A 24,180-nucleotide genomic window follows, 5' to 3' on the forward strand; every position below is an offset into this window, starting at 1 on the left:
GCTGGGATAAAACCAATCAGGTTTGGTCATAGGGTTGGGTTCTTTACGTGTGAGAGCTGAGCACCATTGAGCATTCAGTCTGAAAGTATAATGCACAGCATGTAGCGATGAGGAATAAGGAACACGCGAGTTTTGAACCTCACAAAAAGAAGAGAAGCTCAGCTGCCTTATGTGTTGTGTTTTACGTACTAAAACAAAATGGAAAAAAAAGAAAAAGGCAGAGGCCCCTTCATACAGCGCTGGTCTGTCACGCAGAATGGGAGCTGTGGACCTCACAAACAGAACAGAAGCTTTTCTACCCGATGCCACGTATGTTACATACCGTAACAGAATAGAAAAAGAGAAATAAAGGGCTGATGGTGCTGCAGCTGTTAACCCTTCGTACATCACTGGCTCCGTCAGGAAAAGGGGGCGAGCACGACTGGGCTGGAACATCACCCCACAATCTGTAAATGTGACATGGGCTGTGGACTTCAGTCATGTAATTTAACACGGAGCAGAGACACAATCGTCAAAAGTGACGACATACCCCCAATGACAGAAAGTCCTGTAATGTGACATCGGCTTAACTCGAGACTTTCCACAAACTAGACTACAATTCTTGTTTCATAAGGTAAGTAACAGTGCCTATAAAAAGTGTTCACATTTTGTAATTATATAACACTAGCTGTGTAAGCCCATGCTGTAAAAAGCCCAGGGTCCTAAAAACTACTGAAATTGTCAGAATTAAAACTGAAATTTAGAGCTGTCAGGTAATTGAAAGGAACAATTCTGGGCATCTGCGGTGGGTTGGCACCCTGCCTTGCGCCCTGTGTTGGCTGGGATTGGCTCCAGCAGACCCCCGTGACCCTGTGTTCGGATTCAGCGGGTTGGAAAATGGATGGATGGATGGAACTCTGGGCATCTCTCTCCTAGGAGGAGTCGTTGTGCCGACGTGCTCACCTCGCTTGTGTATTAAAGGAGGGAGGAAACGTAAAAGGGATACCGTTTTGCCGATGTTAGCAGCTCAGCGACTTTGTCTTTCTTCTGAGATTTCGTTTTGCCAATGTGCTCAACCCGCTTGTGTTATTAGTGGCTAAGCAAGTTTTCTGTTTCCTCGGAGGCAGAGCCTTTACCCCAACTCCACTTCTCACTTCTGGACCAGACAGATAGACAGACACACACACACACACACACACACACACACATAGACATTTATATATTTATTAAGACTGCCATATCCTGCACCGTCCAGCACACATTACACCCGTCCTGATAGGGGACAAGGAGATTCTTGGCTTGGTTGGCATGTGAGCTGCAGATGATTAAAGGTAAGGATAGAAATTGTCACTAAATTTTTATGTAACATACATTGCCTATAAAAAAGCATTCACCCCTTGGCAGTTGTCACATTTTATTATTATACGCAATTGAATCATTGGATTTAATTGGGATTTCTTGACACTGATCAGCAGAAAGTCAAAATGAAAAAAGATCTCTGCAAAGTGGTCAAAAGGTTGAGAACCCCTGGCCTAGAGATAGCGTGTGACACTCTGTAGTCCAGTGCAGTGGTTCTCACTGGTTTCATATTATTCTGTAAATGGGGGCACTACGGTAGGCTAATGCCACTGTATGTCACCTCACCTGCCTGTGCTCCAAATACAAAAACAAAAGAAATTGAACCAATTGTATCTCTCAAATGTTGTAAGTCGCCTTAGGTGAAGGTGCCACCCAGATAACAACAATTATTCAGAAAAAGTGCAAATAATGCGACAATACAATCCATCCATCCATCCGTCCATTCATTATCTAATGGTTCATTTCCTAATTTAGTTCATTACATCTGCTGATAGTCATATAATCTCATACTTGAAAGCAATAACAAAAAAGAACTTTTTCTTCTTGAATATTTAATGTTGCACTTATCATTACATTCGGGATTCATAGACGTTCCAGTCCAGTGTTTGAAAAGGTCAGGTTAGGTCAGGTTGGGGAGCATGCACTGGTACAGCACCGTCCAGTCCCACCTTCCAGAAATGACCTTCTATCAGCTACAGCAAAGTGTTACGTGGCCTGGCCCAGCCACTTGGGTAAGGATCCTGTGAGCTGATCACCCTCGGGGAATCACACCACATGGCCGTAGTGTCGCAACTGATGCTCCCTCACAATGCAGGTGATGTGCCTCATTCGGGAATCCATGAGCAACCGCTCATTCGACACAAAGTCAAACCAGCGGTACCCAAGGAATCTCCAAAGAGACACAGCACCGAAGGAGTCCAGTCTTCATCTCGGGTCACTGGATAGCGTCCATGTCTCACAACCATATAGCAAGACAGGAAGCACCAGGACTCTAAAGACTTGGACCTTCGTCCTTTTGCATAGATATCGGAAGCGCCACACACCCCTTTCCAGCAACCTCATGAACCCCTCATGCTCTCCCAATCCAATTCATAGGAAGAGTCACCAGAGACATGAATGTCACTGCCGAGGTAAGTAAACTCCTCACCGAGGTCGACTCTCTCCCTGCAGACAGACACACTGCTCATGGCTGTGCCCAAGAGGTCATTAAAGGCCTGGATCTTAGTTTTTAGCCAAGAAAATGGCTGCACAAATACTCGAACAGATGAAAGCTTTCCCTTACTTAGTGACAGTATGGCCATTAATAGGTCTGACTATCTCGGCATTTTGTCCATATTAGGTCCATATTGGAGAAGAGTGGCATGGTGGCAAAGTGGTTATCACTGCTGCCTCCCAGCCCATTCTTTCTGGGTTTAATTCCTAGCTAAGTCAGACACGAGTCTGCATGTTGACCTTGTATGCACCCCTGCAATCCCCCCATTTTCCTCCCACAACCTAAACAAACATACATTTGGATTATTTATCCCAGAATGAAGGAGGGCTGATCAGTGCTTGAGTGTGACCTGTGCTGGACTGGCACTTTGAGGAAGCACATTGTGCACAAGTTTGCCAAGATGGGAGGAATCTGTCGATCCAATGAGGCAACAAATCACTTTTTTATGTACAGCCAGGAATAAGAGATGAGGCAAAAATGAGTCCTGAAGGTGTGTGTCACTACTTTATGACAGGCTAATGTGCCACAAATAAATCTGCTCAGTAATCGCCCACCTTTGCTCTCCACTTTAAAGTCTTCGGGCAGCAGGCTGTCTTGACGATTCCCCAGGACGAAGGCCAGGAACGAGAGGATCAAGGCGTCCAGGATGCCAATGATGGCCAGGATGTAAGCCCAGCGCACTGTGCAGGCCCCCAGGGTGTACTTGTCAGTCTTGTCTCCGCACATCCTCCTGACTTCATCAGAGTCCCAGCCGTCCGGGTATATCATGCACCCCATCACCAGTCCTGCAGCTGGGAAGACAGGAATGTTTTATCGTGACAAATTGTTTATGAAAGGCACCTTAATCTTTTAAGATTCTTTTTATATTACTGGGCAAGTTAATACTGAAAATGCCCAAAATGATTAACCTTGATTCACATGTACTTAACTATTTGACATTCAGTTATCGTCAACCCCACACTCTGCCCTTCATGCTCAGTAGCGCTTCATTCTCACAGAGGGGTGTCTGCGACACATTAACAATGACCGAGGCTGGCTACCTCAACTTAAATACCTTAACGTGGGCTACAAGCCCCTCCACTCACGAGCCGCACGTCTGTCAGGATTTATAAATATTCCAGTTCAGGCTATGAAAAGGGCTACACAGGTACTCAAACAGAAGCCGAGGGCTTGCTTAGTTACAGTATGGCTAACTGCACTCAAATGGCTAACCCTGAAAGAACGTAATCAAAATGAACGCAGTTTGTTATCTTAACACTCATCAGCCATTACTAAATGTCAGCAAACAACAACAACTTTAGTAAGAGAAGGCACAAACATTATTTTAATTATTACGTATGTTTATTTGTAGATAAACCCGGCATAAACGTTAGATATGAAAGACATTCAACCAGAACGTTTCAAATGGGAGTCATCGGGCAAGCTTCCATCAGGTGGCTACGCCTTTAGCTGATGCGGTCTTTGACGTCTTGAGCCACGTGTGATGTTTCTCAGTGTGGGGACAGTAGATGGCAAAGCGAGCTGTGTCTCTTTCTGCTCTCTATCTCAATCACGCATTAGCTGTTAGGAGGTGAAGGAGTGAGAGACAGTTAGCCAATTAGATGATTAGGGGGGCCACAATGACCAGGCTGTGGTGGGCAATTTAGATCGGAAATCGGGATACACCCTTGTCTTGATGAAGGAATAACCACAGAGAGTCAGGACCTCGGGCTCACGTCTCAACCTGAAGTTTACAGCACAGTGTCCCCGTCACCGCACCACATACACATCACAGGGTGGGCGCCCCCTGCTGACCTCTCCAACTCCTCTTCCAGCAGCAGCCCGAGCTTTTTCTTGACGGTCTTCCAGCTAAGTACTTTACTTTGAAACGTCTGTCTTATTCATCTGAAATAACTACCTTACCTTGAAATCAAATTCTAATAGAATGTGGTGCAGAAGGTGGCACAGTGGTGGTGCTGCTGCTTTGCAGTAAGGAGACTGTGGAAGATCGTGGGTTCGCTTCCCGGTTCCTCCCTGTGTGGATAGCGCTTTGAGTACTGAGAAAGTGCTATATAAATGTAATGAATTATTATTTATTTTATTATTAAGGTGAAGTGAAAGGGAAAGTGTTCACCTCTCTAGATTCTTGTATGTTGTTGTGTTTATAGATAGATAGATAGATAGATAGATAGACAGATAGATAGATAGATAGATAGATAGATAGATAGATAGATAGATAGATAGATAGATAGATAGATAGATAGATACTTTATTAATCCCAGGGGAAAATTCACATACTCCAGCAGCAAAAAAAATATTAAATTATAGAGTAATAAAAAATGCAGGTAAAAAACAGACAATAACTTGAATAATGTTAACGTTTACCCCCTCTGGTGAAATTGAAGAGTCGCATAGTTTGGGGGAGGAATGATCTTCTCAGTCTGTCAGTGGAGCAGGACAGTGACAGCAGTCTGTCGCTGAAACTGCTCCTCTGTCTGGAGATGACACTGTTTAATGGATGCAGTGGATTCTCCATGATTGACAGGAGCCTGCTCAGCGCCCTTCGCTCTGCCACAGATGTTAAACTGTCCAGCTCCATGCCAACAATAGAGCCTGCCTTCCTCACCAGTTTGTCCAGGCGTGAGGCGTCCTTCTTCTTAATGCTGCCTCCACAGCACACCACTGCGTAGAAGAGGGCGCTCGCCACAACCATCTGATAGAACATCTGCAGCATCTTACTGCAGATGTTGAAGGATGATAGTCTTCTAAGGAAGTATAACCGGCTCTGTCCTTTCTTGCACAGAGAATCAGTATTGGCAGTCCAGTCTAATTTATCGTCCAGCTGCACTCCCAGGTATTTATAGGTCTGCACCCTCTGCACACAGTCACCTCTGATGATCACGGGGTCCATGAGGGGTCTGGGCCTCCTAAAATCCACCACCAGTTCCTTGGTTTTGCTGGTGTTCAGTTGTAGGTGGTTTAAGTCGCACCATTATACACAGTGTTGCTGGGATAATAATAATAATAATAATAATTCTTTACATTTAAATACTGTTTTTCTAACTAGTCAAAGCACTTCAGTGAGTGGGGAGCCACATGAACCTCCACTAATGACGCGACGGCAGCCATTTTTGCACCATACATGTGCTGTTAGCTGAGAGAGAGAGACAGCCAGTTAGAGACGGGGTGATTAGGGGGGCAGAGTGACCAGGCCATGGATGGCAATTTAGCCAGGACATCGGGATACAGCCTGCTATTTATGAAGCTTTTATGACCACAGAGAATCAGTATTACATCTCATCTGAAGGATGACGCCATTGTAACAGCACAGTGTCCCCATCGCTGCCCAGGGGCACTGGGAGCAGACATTCAGACCACAGGGTAAGCAGCAACTCCTCTTCCAACAGCAACCCAAGCTTTTTCTTGATGGTCTCCCAGCAAAGTACTTTACTTTGAAACTTCTTCATCTGAAATAACTACCTTACCTTGAAATCAAATTATATTAGAAGGTGAAGTGAAAGGGAAACTGTTCACCTTGCTAGATTTTGTGTGTTTTTGTGTTTGTACACAGTGATGCCAGGATAATAATAATAATAATAATAATAATAATAATAATAATAATCCATCCATCCATCCATTTTCCAACCCGCTGAATCCAAACACAGGGTCATGGGGGTCTGCTGAAGCCAATCCCAGACAACACAGGGCACAAGGCAGGAACCAATCCCGGGCAGGGTGCCAACCCACCGTAATAAAAATAATGATAATTATTATTATTATTTACATTTAAATACCACTTTTCTCGCTACTCAAAGCACTTCAGTGAGTGCAGAGCCACAACAACCACCTCTATTGTGCAGCTTCCACCTGGATGACGTGATGGCAGCCATTTTTGCACCAGTATACTCACCACACATAAGCTGTTAGGTAGCCAGTTAAAGAGACAGGGAATGATGAGGGGGCCAGAATGACCAGGACATGGATGGCAATTTAGCCAGGACATCGGGATACAGCCTGCTCTTTACAAAGGATGCCCAGGGATCTTTTATGACCACAGACAGTCAGGGTGACACCATTTTTACAGCACAGTGTCCCCATCAGTGCCCTGGGGCACTGGGAGAGACCAGCAGCCCCTGCACCAACACCTTTTCCAGCAGCAACTCAAGCTTTTTCTGGTTGGTCTCCCATCCAAGTACTGGTCGGGCCCAAAGACACTTAGCTTCAGGTGGATGACCTGCTCTGAACAGCATGTGGTATGGCTGCTGGCACCGGTGCTTGTGGTCGGTCAATTAGAACAATTCATCTCCTGAGCCTCACCTATGACAGTACACAGTAAAGTACACATTCTGGATTAAGAGCTAAAAAAAAAATATCAAGAACTACCCGATTTTCAGTGGTAGGATTACTACAAATGTTTGGTTCCCAAAAAAAGTTCCTTCAGTGGGAAAAGTGCCAATCGTGACTTCAGATTTCCACCCTGGTGCTTCCCTAAACACATTCACACCAGCTGACCCTGAATCCGTCCACCTTTGATTTCCTCTCCCTGCCCGTAGATGACCACACTCTTATTAAAAGCAAATTTAGGCAAACCCCAAGGTTTAATGGGCCCATTTAATAAGATTCTGGTAGCCCAGGGTTCTGTCACAGCTCCTGAATGGCATCTGTCCCTTTACCCCAAGCAAAGCGGCGAGGGACACTCCTTTGGACTCCTCTCCTGGCTGCCTGCAGCTTTGTGTCATAATGTGCAGTAGATGGACTGACTGAACACCTCACCTCAGCTCAATTCTGTAAAGCTGACAGGCGGCTAAGCTGTCCCCGGAGCGCACCGGCTGTCGAGACCTGCTTCTTAAATCTCACTGACAAGTGGCGCTCAAGGCTGGGCAGACTAGAGGAGGGTACCTGCCCCTTATGTTCTGTTATCCCCTCCATTAACAAGCTGCCAATGGGCCGTGGGAAACACGTTGTCATCCAATTACTTTACTTGCTTGAGGGATGCCAAGTCCGATGCTGGAAACCTGGCTACTTTGCCAGGGCAGTGAGTCTTTAATATTCATCGTTCAATTTTCAAACTCCAGTTATTCTGATATAGTGCCCTTTGATATAATCTAAGAGCTCTCAGTGGTTCTCAGTCAAATTAAAAAGAGCACACATAATACATGTGATTTAAAATGATTTGCAGGAAACACCACACGTATGATAAGAGTTATAGTTCCTGGCACAGTGGCAAAGTGCTTAGTGCTGCAACCTTACAGTCCGGTGGCATGGGAGGGATTTTCTGCAAACAAGAAAATGAAAATGAAAATTATAAAATAAAAATGCAACCTCTCTTTTGCAATTTCATTTTCAATGTCTGCACACAAGAATGAGAGTTTGTCACAAGTTGAAGTCGTAATCCCGCACACTGACCCGCACTATTTGTATGTTGAGGACTTGAAAATGAAAGTGCAATGAGCAGCAGGTGGCGCCAAAGCTTATTTGTGTTTTACTTTTCATTTCAGCAGCTTCAGTGTGGTTCAGGCTGAAAAGGAAACTGCAAATGGGGCTATTTCATTTTCATTTTAATTTTAATTTTTGCAGCATTCTTGCATGCAGACTTTGAAAATGAAATTGCAAAAGAGAGATTGCATTTCCATTTTATATTTTTCATTTTAATTTCTTTTTTTGCAGAAAATACCTCCAATACAGGGGTCCTGAGTTCTGATTTATTGCCTCATTGCCAGTACATTGGGGACATCTAATGCACTACCGTACTTTTCCTGAAGAAGGTGCTGTTTTGCAAGAATTAAGTAAGTGTCAAACTGCTTTCAATAATTTAAAGGAATATCACACCCCAAAATGAGATTTTCTCTAAATGTTACTTACCTTATGTAGTTTGTGTTGGTGACTGAGAAAGAAAATTAATGTTATATTTTCATTAAGAAATTCAATATTGATTTTTCAAATTTAGAGGCGTTGACTGAAGATCAACACTGGACTGTGCCAAATGATATGAAAAACATCCAAGGAAAAAAAGAAAACAAATTGTCACGTAACTTGTGTCACATAATCTGCATGCCCAATATCCATTTGTATTGTCAAAGAGTACATGTTTTGCTAAAATATTATTAACGGTTACGTCCTGAAAACTCCTCATTAACTGTCAATAAGGAACAAGTCATTCCCATAATGCTATGCGTTAGAATGAAAGACAGGTTTTTTCACCAGTGAATGAAGGGGGGAGGCAGAGCTTCAAGTCAAATGCACAGCATTATGGGAATGATATCTTCCTTATTGACCATTAATAAGAAGTTTTCAGGAAGCAACCGTTAATAATATTTTAACAGGAAACACGTGCTTTTTGCATGTTTTCACCATAAAAATGGATATCGGAAATGCGGATTAAGCGACATGAGTTATGTGAAAATTTGTTTATTTTTTTTCCATGAATGTTTTCACTTTGTTAGGGGATCAACACTGGAGAGTATCGAATATTCAATATTTAATTTCTCCCTGAAAACATGAGATTACATTTTTTTTCGGCCACCACTACAAACTACATGGGGTAACATTTATAATATAGTATATATACAGTATATACAGTATATATATATATATATATATATATATATATATATATATATATATATATATATATACAGTATATATAATGGTTGAAATAGTTTACTGTCAAATAATGCAAAGAGTACGCGACACGTGTTTTGCCCTAATTCTGGGCTCATCAGGCGTACACACTCTACTGCACTCCCTCTCGGGAATCGAACCTCGGACGTCAGCGCTAGAGGCGAAGCCCCTAACACTGCGCTACGGTGTGTGGTTCGTTTATTTGACAGCATGTAGATCGGGGTACTGTAATTACATTCATGGCATTCATAGTCTGTGTCACAATCTGATTGTATGGGTGGTTACCTACCAGGTAACGCTTGTGGTTGGCCAGCAATCTGCTAACATCCGCCACGGTGCCCTCAGTTGTGAGAAGCAGATCATAGAATGGTTGAAATAGTTTACTGTCAAATAATGCAATCAGATTGTGACACAGACTACGAATGCCATGAATGTAATTACCCCGATCTACATGCTGTCAAATAAATGAACTACACGCCGTGGCGCAACATTAGGGGCTTCGCCTCTGGCGCTGACGTCCGAGGTTCGATTACCGTAAGTGAGTGCAGTGAGTGTGTACACCTGATGAGCCCAGAATTAGGGCGAAACACGTGTCGCGTACTCTTTGCATTATTTGACAGTAAACTATTTCAGCCATTCTATGATCTGCTCCTCACAAACTGAGGGCACCGTGGCGGATGTTAGCAGACTCGCTGGCCAGCCACAAGCGTTACCTGGTAGGCAACCACCCATACAATCAGATTGTGACACAGACTACGAATGCCATGAATATATATATATATATATAAATATATAAGATCCAACGTTTGTATGTCTGTCTGCTTTTCACGAGAGGACTACTGAATGAATTTAGATTGGGTTTTTTTCTTTAATTTGTGTGAATATTCCGGTTGATTTTGTGACTTCTCTCTTCGCGCTAAGAATCCTAGTTTGCTTGTAGGAGCGATATATTGATGGTAATCCAAGACAAAGGATGTGGGCCAAGGAGAAGGGGATGTGTGATGTCAGGAGTGGGTAGTCGGGTGAGGCCCTCCTCGCTGTCCTGTTTTACTACTACGTGGGCAGAGCCGAGGGGGACGGCTAATATACAGTATATATATATATATATTTACTGTGATGAGACACCAATGGAATGGAAGGACCAGGGGGTTAGAGTTAGAGCATTGGTGAGGCAATACCCCACCTGGGACACTAGAGGGCTGCCCTGCTGGGCGGCTGTGGCACCACAGATTCCCTCAGGGCACACTGGAAGCTGCAGTTTGGCACAGCCCTGTTGGGTCCCGTGGGGACCACCAGGGGGAGCTGCAGAGCCCTATAGTGGACGTCTACCACACCTGGGAGTGATTCCAGGTAATCTTGATGAAACACCTGGAGTACTCCCAGGACCTGCATAAAAGGAGCCGCCTCGGTCCATTCAGAGAGCCAGCGTCAGGAGGAGGTGGACGACACTTGCCTGAGAGGGAGTGGAAGGACGAAACAAGGGAAGAATAAAAGATTGTGAATTGTGCTTTATGTACTGTGCTGTGGGGAAGAGAGAAAACACTCCCCTACTGTAAATAAACTGTGTGTGTTGTGTGGTGAACCTGTGTCCTGCCAGTCCGTGTCTGGTTTGGGCAGCGGTTCTCAAACTAGTACTCAAAACATAACAAAAAAGAGGGCGCGAATGTTTCCATATGTAGCATAATTTCGCTATTCGTAGGGAAATTTTAAACTTGTAGCGGTGTATCTGCAGCAAAAAATATAGGAATCCTGTTTAATAAAATCCCTGTGTGCGTCCAGGTGTCCGTGTGTGGGTGTCTTCTGGTGAAGTGCGCACGCGCGGGGCACGGTGAGTTTTACAGAAATACAAACCAGTATTACTGCGAGAGGAAATTAAAGGTACACAATACAGTGACGCATATTACAGCCACATACAAGCCAGTATTACTGTCAGAGGAGATTAAAGGCATATTACCGACGTGCACGCCTGTATTACCGCCAGAGAAAATTAAAGGTATATTACGGACGTACAAGCCAGCGGACGTACAAGACAGTATTACTGTCACAGAAAATTAAAGACACACAATACACGGCGGCAGCCCACAAAGAACGGTCAGCTCAGCAAGTAAACATCAACAAAAGAAAGGCTGAAAGAAAGAAAAATACAACCAACAAAAAGTATGAGGTCAAAGTCCCTTGCCATTTAATATAGACTGTTCCTACTAATGTTATGCACTACTGTTCTAGCGCCCGTTATTGTAACGGGATAAATGACTAGTAAATTATATTAGGGTTTCAAAAAAACATTGGGGGGGCACGATTAAAACTGTTATGAAAACTCGGGTCACAAATACTTAAAAGTTTGAGAAACACGGGGTTAGGGCATCTGTACGCGTCCCGGTGGTCCACAATATATGTAATTTTGGGGTGGAATATTCCTTTAATATATTGTTAAAATGTTTATAAGCAAACCCACCTTAGTCATCATAACAGTTTTTCCAGTTTCCATGATTTGCACAATGCAATTTTTTATCTAGAAAAAGATTTCCGTTTGGAGTTTTTAAAAGATATCCTTTGTGCCGGTTTCCAGCAGGCCTTTGGACACCGTAGGGTTTCAGCAGCACCCTGAAACTTTCTGTTCAACCACAGGAGAAATAAGCAAACAATCTTACTATGCACTTGTGGTTTCTAAGTCACGTTAGATTCATGTTACGTGAATGTTTATCTAATTATTTGTTCACATTCGAAGGTCACACACAAAACAGACATCCATAGAGCTCAGTCCGTGGGGTGACAAGTAGCCATTGGGCCACATAGCCATGGCTAAGACCAGCTTCATTAGCTGCTCCCTCAGAATCGGCTTTCCTGACTGATTTGCTCACAGCTATCTGGATGTTAAAGGCAGACCGTTTAAATTCAGGTAAAAAACAAAAACTCACAAGGGTCTCAGTGGCGTAGCTGGCTGGACCACATCTGGAGTGTTGTGTGCAGTTCTGGTCACCACACTACAAGAAAGACAGAGCAGCACTTGAAGCTGTGCAGATAGGAGAGCAACCATGTGCATCCCAGGACTTGAGGACACGTCCTGCTGTGACGGGCTCAGAGGATTAAACCTGTTTAGTGTCAAGAAGAGGAGACTGCATGGGAACCTAATCCAGATCTTCAAAATTCTCAAATGCATTGCAGATCCAGCAGTATTCTTTCATCTTAACGGTGAATCGCATACTTGAGGACACCAGTGGAGATTAAGGGGAAGTGGCATTGAGGACTGAAGTCAGGAAGAACTTCTTTATGCAAAGAGTTGAGGGAATCTGCAACACCAACTCCCGAGATATGCAGTTGAAGCCAAAACCTTGCCAGCCTTTACAAAGTATCTGGATGAGATGTTGGGACAGCTTAGCTATTAGCTAAACAAATGAACCCGATGGACTGAATGGTGTCCTGTTGTGAGTCCAGTTTGTTACTTTCTTGGGTAACGTTGGCATTTTACATAAATTGTAGCCCACTTCCAGAAAAGTGTGTTTTCCAGGGTGAATGTGTGTGTCGCCCTCTTGTCCACATGGATTTCACCCCAACAGTGATTGGTAGGTGACAACAGTCACACACTGGACTGTCTCATAGGAGCATAAACTTCACAAATGAGAGGAGATCACTCAACCCATCAAGTTCCATGACTTTAGGGGTCCGTTAACTGGCTCCTGTGTCTCCCCCAGGCTTGGCTCCTTTCCTGTTTCCATTTCTACTGGGATAAACTGTGGCCACCCTGAACCCTGTCCTGGATAAAACGGGTTTAGTGAGATGGATAGAAATAAGGAGACTTGTGACAAAGTACTACCAGCATGACAGGGCCCTGCTTCTTGTTAACCCCCGAGTCGTTCTCAGTGCTCTTGACAGTACCTAGAAAAGGCCACACACAGGCAGGATGCGTTGAGAAAACGGCCTGGAGATCCTGCACACTTTCACAATAAGGTGCCGTCCACACTGCTACAGCTTTGATTAAAAACCCACACATCAGTCTCTGTTTGTGTCTTCTGCCCACACTACCCCTGTGTTTTCAACCCCCAAAAGTGGAGGCTTCTGAAAACGCAGCCTCAGTGTTATGGTGTGGACGGTGCAAACACAGACTCTAAACGCTGCCTGATTTGTCCGTGCATATTGTGGCCCTCCCGTGATTGGCTCCTGCTCATTACAACATCTCATTTCCTGACTGGTTACCTTCCACGGAAGAAAACCATAGAAGAGCCGCTCAACTGTATGCATTTAAATTGCGTTTTGTACAGCTTGCTACATACGTATGTGTATGAAATGCAAATTTACTACTTGCTACAGTTATGCAATGAATCCCGCAGCTGGTTCTGTTCTGTCCCTTTCATGGATTGCCAGTTTTGTGTAACACATCTTTGCTCACTTTCTGCAAAAACTGCACTCATGCCCAGAGTAGTTAGTCAATAGCATCATACACGTTTTTGACGATTTAAGTGAGGATGGAGATACTTTTGTGAATGACGTGAAAACACTGTGTTTGAAGATCATTTTCAAATAAAAACACGATTTTAAATGAAAATGTAGTTGTAAGGGCAGCACGGTGGCACAGTGGTAGTGATGCTGCCTCACAGCAAGGAGACCTGGGTTTGCTTCCCAGATCCTCCCTGCGTGGAGTTTGCATGTTCTCCTCGTGTCCTCCGGGTGCTTCGGTTTCCTCCCACAGTCCAAAAACATGCAGGTTAGGTGGACTGGCGATCCTCAATTGTCCCTAGTGTGTGCTTGGTGTGGGGGTGTGTGTGCCCTGCCCGGGATTGGTTCCTGCCTTGTGCCCTCTGTTGGCTGGGATTGGCTCCAGCAGACCCCCCGAGACCCTGTAGTTAGGATATAGCGGGTTGGAAAAGGGATGGATGGATGTAGTTGTATGGACATAGTCCAACATCTTATTTAGTACTGTGTCTCCCATCAGGCCAATTTACAATTACAGTCTCAGTCGTTTGTCATCCTGGCAGAGTATCTGACTTTAATGTTATCTGTCATCTATTTCTTTGCGCCCTCTTTGTCTCTTTCTGCATTTATGAGGTCTTTATGTACTTCTGGTTGACCTCTCGGTGGCACGGTGGCGCAGTGGTAGCGCTGCTGCCTCACAGTAAGGAGACCCGGGTTCGTCTCCCGGGTCCTCCCTGCGTAGAGTTTGCATGTTCTCCCCGTGTCTGCGTGGGTTTCCTCCGGGCGCTCCGGTACCCTCCCACAGTCCAAAGACATGCAGGTTAGGTCGATTGCCGTTTCTAAATTGGCCCTAGTGTGTGTTTGGTGTGTGTGTGTGTCCTGCGGCGGGTTGGCACCCTGCCCAGGATTGGTTCCCTGCCTTGTGCCCTGTGTTGGCTGGGATTGGCTCCAGCAGACCCCTGTGTTCGGATTCAGCGGGTTGGACAATGGATGGATGGATGGATGGTTGACCTCTTCACGCTCTTTTTGGGTTGTTAGGTACTGCCCTCCATGTGCCAGGGCAAGAATTTACTATGCCCACTGATCAGTCCCCAAGGAACAAGGTGAACATGCATAGTGCCAATTTGTGCATTAAATACGCTTATCAAAGGATAGGAAGACAAATGCTAGTACAATCATACAAGGAATAATACACAAAAGAAGACACAGATGGGTTATCCTCGGTGTGTCCTCTGTATGTGTCTAAATAACTGGGCTTTAAAGCCACAGAATGAAGAGCGTCCTCCTAGTCTTCTGGTCCTTGCACTACACCCGTCAACAGACAAACGTAATCCTATTACATCTCCATCTGTCGCTCTTTCACAGCCAGCAGGGGCCTGAGGTGTTAACGTTGATCCTTTCTTAAGATTGCCAGATCCCGCATCGTCCAGCACACCTTACACCCATCCTGACAGGGGACAAGGAGATTCTTGGCTTGGTTGGCATGCGAGCTGCAGAAGATTAAAGGTAGGGATAGAAATTGCCACTAAATCTTTATGTAACATACAGTGCCTATAAAAAAGCATTCACCCCTCAGCAGGTTTCACATTTTATTATTGTAAAAAATTGAATCACAATGGATTTCATTTGGCTTTTTTGACATTTATCAACAGAAAAGGACTCTTTGATGTCAAAGTGAAAACAGGTCTCTGCACAGTGGTTTAAGCTAATTACAAATATAAAACAGAAAATATCTAGTTGTAGACGTATTCGTCCACTTCAAGTCAGTGTATTACAAGGGGGCTCCACCCCCTGCTCGCTTCGCTCGCCTACCCCCGGCGTTGGGTATCCTGAAATACGTTAGTCGAGCTCGTTCGTCTTGGAGCCGTGCCAGCTTTGCTTGTGGCATTTTAGACGCGCGTTGTAGGCGCCTGCGTTCATTGATTTTATCCAGCCGGGCTCGTGTTTGTATATCCGTCAGTCGAGCTCGTTCGTTTTGAACCCGTGCCTGCTTTGATTCCGCAGTGTCAGACGCGCGTTGTAGGCGCCTGCGTTCATTGATCTTATCCAGGTGGGCTCGTGCTTGTATCATTGAGCTGTATTGTGTTTGAATACGGTGTAAAGCGTTCAGCGGTTTGTACAATCCCAAGCAGCACATTATTCCTAACTTCACTCCGCAGTAGTGCCACTCACAATATGGCAGTGATGCCTGTGACTTCTGTTCTATCTTTGTGGACCTGTGGGGCCTCCGTAGCCTCTCACGGTTGACTCTGGAGTGCAGCACAGAATCCTCTTTTGTGTGGCTGTGTCGTTAGTCGTTAGCTATGGGTGTGTTGTTGCTTCATTTCTCATTCACGTTAGTTGAGCTCTTTCATTGTTGGTCCATGACTCCTTTGTTCGCAGTGGATACGACTCCGCTTGCGGGTTTATGAGACGCGCGCCTGCGCAGTACGTCTCATGGTCCCATCGCCGTGTCCCTGCATCCATATGCGGTTTATTCTCGGTTAGTAATATGGATAGGCCTTGTATAATATAATATAATATAATATAATATAATATAATATAATATAATATAATATAATATAATATAATATAACTAGCTGTGTAAGCCCGAGCTGTAAAAACCCAGAGCTCCTAGAAACCATGGATTCTGGCACCTCAATTAATCGGTTGTGTATTAGTGGCTAAGCGAGTTTTTTTCTCCTCAGAGGTTTTGTTTTGCCGATGTGCTCGCCTCGCTTGTGTATCAACGGCTAAGCGAGTTTCTCATTTCTCAGCGGTTTCTATTTGGTGACAAAGTCGATTACTTTGAGCTAGATCCTGTAGCCTCACACTTCCGGGCCGGACAAACAGACACACACACTTCCATGCGTAGACATTTACAAGGTGAGACACAAAATTAACTAGACTGGGCTTGGGGCTTTTCTGGAAAACCGTCTGGATGTCGGCCAGATGTGGCTCATAGAACTATATCCCGTCCTACACGCCCTCTCAAACCGCCAACCGGCTGGGTATATCCTGTGAATAGCCCAGTCAGTATCTGCACAACAATCACTACACAAGTTGCCACGATAATGTCGGGTGACAAAAATCAAACAGCAAATCAACATCAAATTTCTCTTTTTCCATAAACAGTTTTGACTCACAAAAACATTGCTGTCCTCGATCATCCTCCCCATGCGCCCGATTTAGCTCCCTGTGATCTTTACTTGTTCCCGAAAATCAAAAGTGACCTGAAGGGAACACATTTTTCTTCAATGGATGAAGTGAAGACAGAAATGGCAATCCTGTTGAAGAGCCTCAAGCAAGAAGACTTCCAGCACTGTTTCAATCAATGGAAGATACGTATGGAGCAGTGTAGAGATCGGGAAGGGGAGTATATAGAAGGTGACAATGTTTAGAATTCTGTAATTCATCAATAAATATTTTTTTTTACCAGTCCAATTATTTTTGTGTCTCACCTCATACTGTATATAAGATCTTCTTATATAATACGCTACCGTGGCTGTTTGTTTTTCTGTCCAGGATTGTAATTCACCTGTAGCTCGCAAACCGTTTGAACTATTGACCTGAAATTTGGTGCACATATACTACGTGACCTCTACTGTCTGCTTACGGGGTGATAATTTTTACTCTTTTATTTTTATTTTATTGTAGAATCAACTCTCAGCAGCGATCAGCAGGGTGGCCGTGCGGCACATGCGTACAGGCACCGTTCTCATGCCTACCACCTTCGGCATCACTTCCTCTACATCTTCATATCCTAAATCATTCTTGAAGCACATTGAAAACTTAGGTGCCAGCTTAAGTGAAAAATTAAGGAAAACATACTAAGTAATTGCAACGCAAACACTGACTTCATCAGTTTTAACACGAAAAGAAGAGAAGCAGCGGGCCGCTAGGGTGGACTAAAGAAGAGCTGCTCAGGAAGCAGCAAGCGCATCAACGTCTGAGCAAATGAATGCTAAACGTACAGAGAAAGAAGATGAAAACTGTAAGTCAAGTGTATTCACTGCACGTTATCGGGCAGTGCGCCGCTACTGGTATAATATAATACATCAATCCATTCAGAGCCATAGCCTATCCCAGCAGCACCAGTCCATCACAGTCTCATTAGCCAGGAGAATGGCCACCTGCCTAATATGCTGTTGCTCCTCCATAAACAGCTCCGACCTGCCCGAGGCATGGACGCTGCAAGACCTCTGAAGGTATTTTTTATATTATTGTGCAGAGTGATCAGATGCAAATTAATTAATTGCAAAGAGCTTTATTAGCATGAAAAGTTAACTTTAGTATCACAAAAACCCATTTTCACTTATTTTGGCCCTGGCACAAAATGATCAGTTAAAAGTGTCCAGCGAGCGCCAGGCCCATCTCCTCCTGAGGAGTCTACTACAGAATCGTGTTAACACCGGGGCATGGCTTGCTTAGTGTTGGCAGCAGGTGGGTGTGAGTGCATCTGCCCGCACTGTGAGGTGAAGACCTTTGGACCATGGCCTTGTGTCAAGAAGAGAAGCAAAGAAGCCACTTCTTTTCAAGAAAAACATCAGGGACAGACTGACATTCTGCCAGAGATACAAGGATTGGACAGCAGAAAACTGGTGCAAAGTTAATTTTTTGGACAAATCCTCCTTCCACTTTTTGGAACATCTAGAAAATCGATTGTCTGGAGAAGAAAAGGTGAACGCTACCACGAGTCCTGTGTCACTGTGCCAACAGTGAAGCATCCTGAGACAATACATGGGTGGGGTTGCTTCTAATCCAAGGGAATGGGCTGACTCACAGTTCTGCCCAAGAACACAGCCATAAATAAAGAACGTTATCAAAACATCCTCCAAGAGAAACTTCTGCCAACAATCCAGGCACAATTTGGTGATGATCTGTGTATTTTCCAGCATGATGGAGCACCATATCACAAGGCAAAAGTGATAATGAGATGGCTTAGAGATCATAACATTGAAAGTTTGAACTTGTGGCCAGGAAACTCCTCAGATCTTAATCTCATTGAGAACCTGTGGTCAATTCTCAAAAAGCGGGTGGACAAGCAGAAGCCCACAAATTGTGATCAACTCCAAGCATTAGAAAGGCAAGAATGGATCACCAATAGTCAGGATCTGGCCCAGAAACTGATATCCAGCATGCCAGAACAAATTGCAAAATTAATGAAGAAGAAGGGGCTACACTGTAAATATTGACTCTTTACATAAATTTGATGTATTTGTAAATAAAAGCCTTTGAAACTTATGAAATGTTTATAATTGTTCTTCAGTATACCATAGAAACATGTAAAAAAAAAATAATTTGAAAATGCTGAAGCAGCGAAGATTGCAAAACACAACATTTGAGTCACTGCCAAAACTTTTGGACACTACTGTACACTGAGTTGTCAGTTTATTAGGTACATCTGTCAAGTAGCCTGTTGCACTGACTTTGGCCTACAGAACAGCATGAATTCATCTGGGAATCGATTCTACAAATTGCTGGAATGACTGCGTTCTTCCTCACCCTAAACGTTCTTGAGAAGGCTGAAATCTGAGAGTAGCATTAAAACAGAACGAGATAAGTAAAAAGAACAAGAGAAGAGACGTAGTCAAAGCTCTTAACCAGGAGTTCAAAATAAGAGCACCAAACCCTTAGAAGAGTACAAAAAAATCAAAGTCAAAAGGACAGCCAAAGTAATTCATTACCAAAGTTCAGAACGAAAGAAAACTTATCAAAATAAAGCACAAGCGTTAATAGTGTTATCCGGGAATCTCTGATAAAGACATAACCTTGACGATGACTTTTTATAATGTTGGCTCAATGAGGGTGGCAAACGTAAGTAAATAAAATGTAGATGAAATGATAAAATAAAAATACAAAAATCTTGTGGGTAACTGATCCATCCATCCATTTTCCAACCCGCTGAATCCGAACACAGGGTCACGGGGGTCTGCTAGAGCCAATCCCAGCCAACACAGGGCACAAGGCAGGGAACCAATCCTGGGCAGGGTGCCAACCCACCACAGGACACACACAAACACACCCACACACCAAGCACACCCTAGGGCCAATTTAGAATCGCCAATCCACCTAACCTGCATGTCTTTGGACTGTGGGAGGAAACCGGAGCGCCCGGAGGAAACCCACGCAGACACGGGGAGAACATGCAAACTCCACGCAGGGAGGACCCGGGAATCGAACCCAGGTCCCCAGGTGTCCCAACTGCGAGGCAGCAGCGCTACCCACTGCGCCACCGTGCCGCCCCGTGGGTAACTGATGTTATATATTATTTGAAATTGGAAAAAATCTAATTCTCACTTAGAGGATCCATTCAAAAAGTCTTTAAAACCAGGCAGGATCTAATCAATAAAATTTTTAGAATAAGCACTTCTTCTTCTTCTTCTTTCAGCTACTCCCGTTAGGGGTCACCACAGCAGTTCATCTTCTTCCAAATCTTTCTGTCCTCTCCATCTTGCTCTGTTACCCCCATCACCTGCATGTCCTCTCTCACCACATCCATAAACCTTCTCTTAGGCCTTCCTCTTCTCCTCTTCCCTGACAGCTCTATCCTTAGCACCCTTCTCCCAATATACCCAGCATCTCTCCTCTGCACATGTCCAAACCAACACAATCTCGCCTCTCTGACTTTGTCTCCCAACCGTCCATTTTAGAATAAGTACTTAAAATGGGGAAAAGGATTCACTCCCGCTTTTTTTCTCTACTCTTAAAGTTTTGCTCTGGCTGTTGGCCTTGCTCTCTTTCTCATGGATGGGTGATGATTTGAATTTAGTTTTGTCAAGTTTGACTGGCTTGTATGGAATGTTACTTGCTTTTAATAAATTTCATAAAATAGTAAAAAAAACAAAATCTTAAAAGAAGAGTCAAAATTAAAAAGAGTGTATGTGATGATGCGGGTCCGCTCCACGCTCCCATCTTGCTTCTGGGAGCCCTGTTGAACCCAACACAAATGAGGAGGGGATAGTACAGTCAGTGCAAAGGAGCTTTTATTAAAAATCAGCAAATGAAAAACAGTTAGTGCAGCGCTCCACAGTTCCAATAAATAATCCATAAAAACAACGCCTCCTTCTCTCTTTCTCCCCGGCTCACCCATAAGTCCCGCAGCTGGCGGAGACCCAACAGACACGAGCTCCTTTCGGCTGACCTCCGTCTTGGCTTCCATAAGGACATCACTGCCAGACCGTCTGAGGTCGGCTCTCCTCCCTTCATCCTTTGCACTCACGCAGTTGCTTCTCAGATGCCTCGGGAGGACACCTGCCTTGATCACCCCACTCCAATAGAACGTTCAGTGGGGCGAACTTGCCCCTAGAGTGCTAACAACTAAAAGCTCCTTCACGGGGCCCCACCTCGTGCTGTCTCCTCCTTATAGGCGGTCAGATAGTAGCTGCTAAGATGGCTCTTTACGTCTTCTAAACTCTTTCATTTTCTTCATCTATCCATTTATATATCTCTCCATTTATTCATCTATCCCCCTTCCTGCTGCCGACCCGTATATATAGCCCCGTCTCCATGAGCGCATCGCCTTAATCACACACCGCAGGAAGCCAATGAAGCAATTGAGAACGATCGCACCCACATGTGCAGGTGCGACTCGCTCCAACTACCTCATTAACTCCCTGCGGTCATGCAATCGCATCCACGGAGAACGACACGGCTATACAGATTTAAAACCTGGCCCTTATTTTTTTTGAAGCCGCAGACCCACTATGCCACAGTGTAATAAATTGAATTATTACATTTAAAAATCTAATAGGGAGAGAAAAACTCGGGGGGAAAACTGCATAGAAAATCTGAAATGAATTAAATATGAAAGACCAATATGACACTGGGGTCTGTGTAGTGCAGGCCACTGAGACAATGACGACTTGCTGTTGTGTTCCTGGAAACCATTTGGTGCTGATGTGGGCATCGTGACTTGGTACATTGTCATACTGGAAGTATCTGTTCAAGTGTAACTATTGTGGTGGACAGCTGGGATGACTCGACAATGGAAGGACTGGGAGAGAGCTTTTTCAGGACATGTTCTCCCAGATCGATTAAGGGCAGCCCCCTTGGCTTGCAGCGGACCCACGGATTTGGAGCATGGAAGTTCAGCCCGGTTGGGGCCCGTGGACACCACCAGGGGGCACCTGGGCGATTGCTGGGCCCTGTTTGGCAGCACTTTGGCGCCACAACAGGAAGTGTTGCCGGAAGGTCGTCGCTGGAAGAAGAAGGGCAAAGCCTGTGTAGAAGACTGGAGGTGGAAGGACTGTGCTATAGCTTTGCATTATTTGTATTGTGCTGAGAAGTGGGGAGCAAAATTAAAAAGCGCTTCCCCACAGAAGAATAAAAGTATGGGCTGTATGGCAATGTGTGTTCTATCAGTCCGTGTCGGGGTTAGGGCGGCTGTAAGCGCCCCCGGAGGTTCACACCATGAAGGCATGAACGTGGCCAGCAGTGACGTTCAGATACGTCTTGCCATTAAGAAGTTTTTCATTGGGAATCTGGTCCAACTGTTGTGTGCCAGGATAATCTTCCCCAGACCATCACACTTCCACCTCCTGCATGTGCTCTTAACACCAAACAAAATGGCTCCATGGACTCTTTACTCAAAATTCTGATCGTTCTTTCAGCGAGAAACCTGGATTTGTCCAAACACACAATGTTTTTCCGTTCCTCATCAGTCCAGTTTGGATGTTTCTGTGCCCGCTGGAGATGCACTTTATTGTTTTTCACTGATAACATTGGTGCACAGCTTATTATTCAGCTCTTGTAGCCCATTCTAGACAAAGCCTGACAAGTGTTGTGTTCTAAGGTGACATTCTGCACACCAGCGTTAAGTCTGGAAGTGATTTGCCTTGTTGTTCTCATCCTCTGTTTCTTTAACTCTTTCAGAGCTAATTATTTTTTTTTTCCTATTTAGGCCCAAAGCTGAATATTTGTCCAAAAAACTCAGTTTTCTGAATAGCATGCAAAGCAATGGTTCACACATAAATCAACATAATATACATATTTTTGACAAATGCCACTGTGTTTTATGTTCCATGAGCCTCTACACTACGTGAATTCACTTATTTTTTTACACAGTATTGTCCTGCAAGGTATGATAAAGTTAGAAGCAGCCAGTGGCGTGCATTGCCACATTACACTGCTTGCAGCATGTGCCGCTGTTACAGACATCTGTTGCTGTGGCAGCTGGCGGCGCCAGTCTTCACACAGCCAGCAGCGGTCAAGCAGCCAGAGGTGACAACGGACACAGTGTGCAGCAACAGACGTCTGAAACAGCGGGACAAGTGTAACGCATGCTGCTATCAAATACAGCCGAACAATAACATTAACAGGGGGTTACTGATTACCGCCCTCTACCCCTGAATGTCGACTAATATCGACATCCACCTCAACCCTATGTGCCGACATAAGTCGACACCCACCCTGAAAGAGTTAAGTTGTAATGACCAGGCAAGGGGCTACAGGGGGCCACCAAGCAGCAACACTTCCTCTGGAGATGTTTCAGTATGCAAATGAGGCAACTCACTGAAGCCCTGTGGGCGGAGAATGGGCGGGGATCTGGCTAGGTTAGTGGAATCATAAGCGACAAGCTTGCAGTCTTTTGGTGGAAGGTGATGAGTGGAGAGGACCCACAGAGGGATCAAAAAGCCTTCTTGCCTTCTTTGGTGTGGTTGTTACAATTTGATTCTAACCGTTTTCCTTTCACTCTTCTGAAAGTGTTTTTTTCTGCAGGATTTGTGGTGAAGATGGAGGTGTATCTAATAAACCTGAGGCTCGATATAATATCTTTCAACTCCTGCATGTCCTGCTGAGGGTTATAGTGGTGACTAACTAAAGCCTGGTTTATACTTCACGTGATGCGACGCATGCTCCAACAGACGCTACTGCTACGCAAGCATAGTACTGTTTATACTTGTGCGAGTACTTTATGCAAATCTGGAAGATACCACCAGGTGGCAGTGTGAGATATCATGACGGTGACAACAAGTTTGGCTTCATTGTGTTGTGAATTACCTGAAACACCCCTTAAATTCCGAGGACACCCTGCCGAAATATCTCTGAAAAGGATGGATGTTTATTGATTAAATCCCTCAATCCAGGGATGCGCCCATTCCAGCTAGCATTGGGCATGAGGCAGAAACAATCCCTAGACGGGGCATCAGCTCATCACAAGGTGAATACACTGTGGCAAGCGGCTGGGGGCGGTACCCAGCCGGGACACACAGAAGGACCGGAAGAGGGGCTATGCCTCCTCTGGACCACAAAAGGGCAACCGCCCTGGATGGTATGGGGACCACGGGAACAGAGCTTAGAAGCTCAACCCTATAGAGGCCCATGGTCACTGCCAAGGGGCGCCCAAATGCCTGAAGAGCCCTGGCCCTTAGCACTTCCACTACACCTGGAAGTGCTGGGGGGGATGAAGACCAGGGACACCCAGAGTGCTTCTGGGTGCGCAGCTGGTACTTCCACCACACCAGGAAGTGCCGGCGGAAGTTCATCGGGATGCACCTGGAGCACGTCCAGGTGAACATAAAAGGGGCCGCCTCCCTCCATTCGGCAGCTGGAGTCGGGTGGAAGAGGATGAAGCTCAGAGGAGAGGAGTGGAGGCAGACCAAAAAAGAGAGGCAATGGAAAGGCCTGGATTTGTAGGT

The 24,180-nt window shown here is 44.9% G+C and overlaps 1 protein-coding gene across 1 annotated transcript in view; it reads right to left on the reverse strand.

Annotated features, from left to right (window-relative positions):
• The window catches only part of lhfpl5a (LHFPL tetraspan subfamily member 5a), a 47,704-nt gene that overhangs the window by 4,630 nt on the left and 18,894 nt on the right, over positions 1-24,180 (reverse strand). The window contains exon 2 of the mRNA XM_028796545.2: positions 3,106-3,342. Within this exon, the coding sequence (XP_028652378.1) occupies positions 3,106-3,342 (237 nt within the window). The remainder of the gene's footprint in view (positions 1-3,105; positions 3,343-24,180) is intronic.

This window comes from Erpetoichthys calabaricus, chromosome 3 (assembly GCF_900747795.2).
Source record: "Erpetoichthys calabaricus chromosome 3, fErpCal1.3, whole genome shotgun sequence".
Lineage (NCBI taxonomy): Eukaryota > Metazoa > Chordata > Cladistia > Polypteriformes > Polypteridae > Erpetoichthys > Erpetoichthys calabaricus.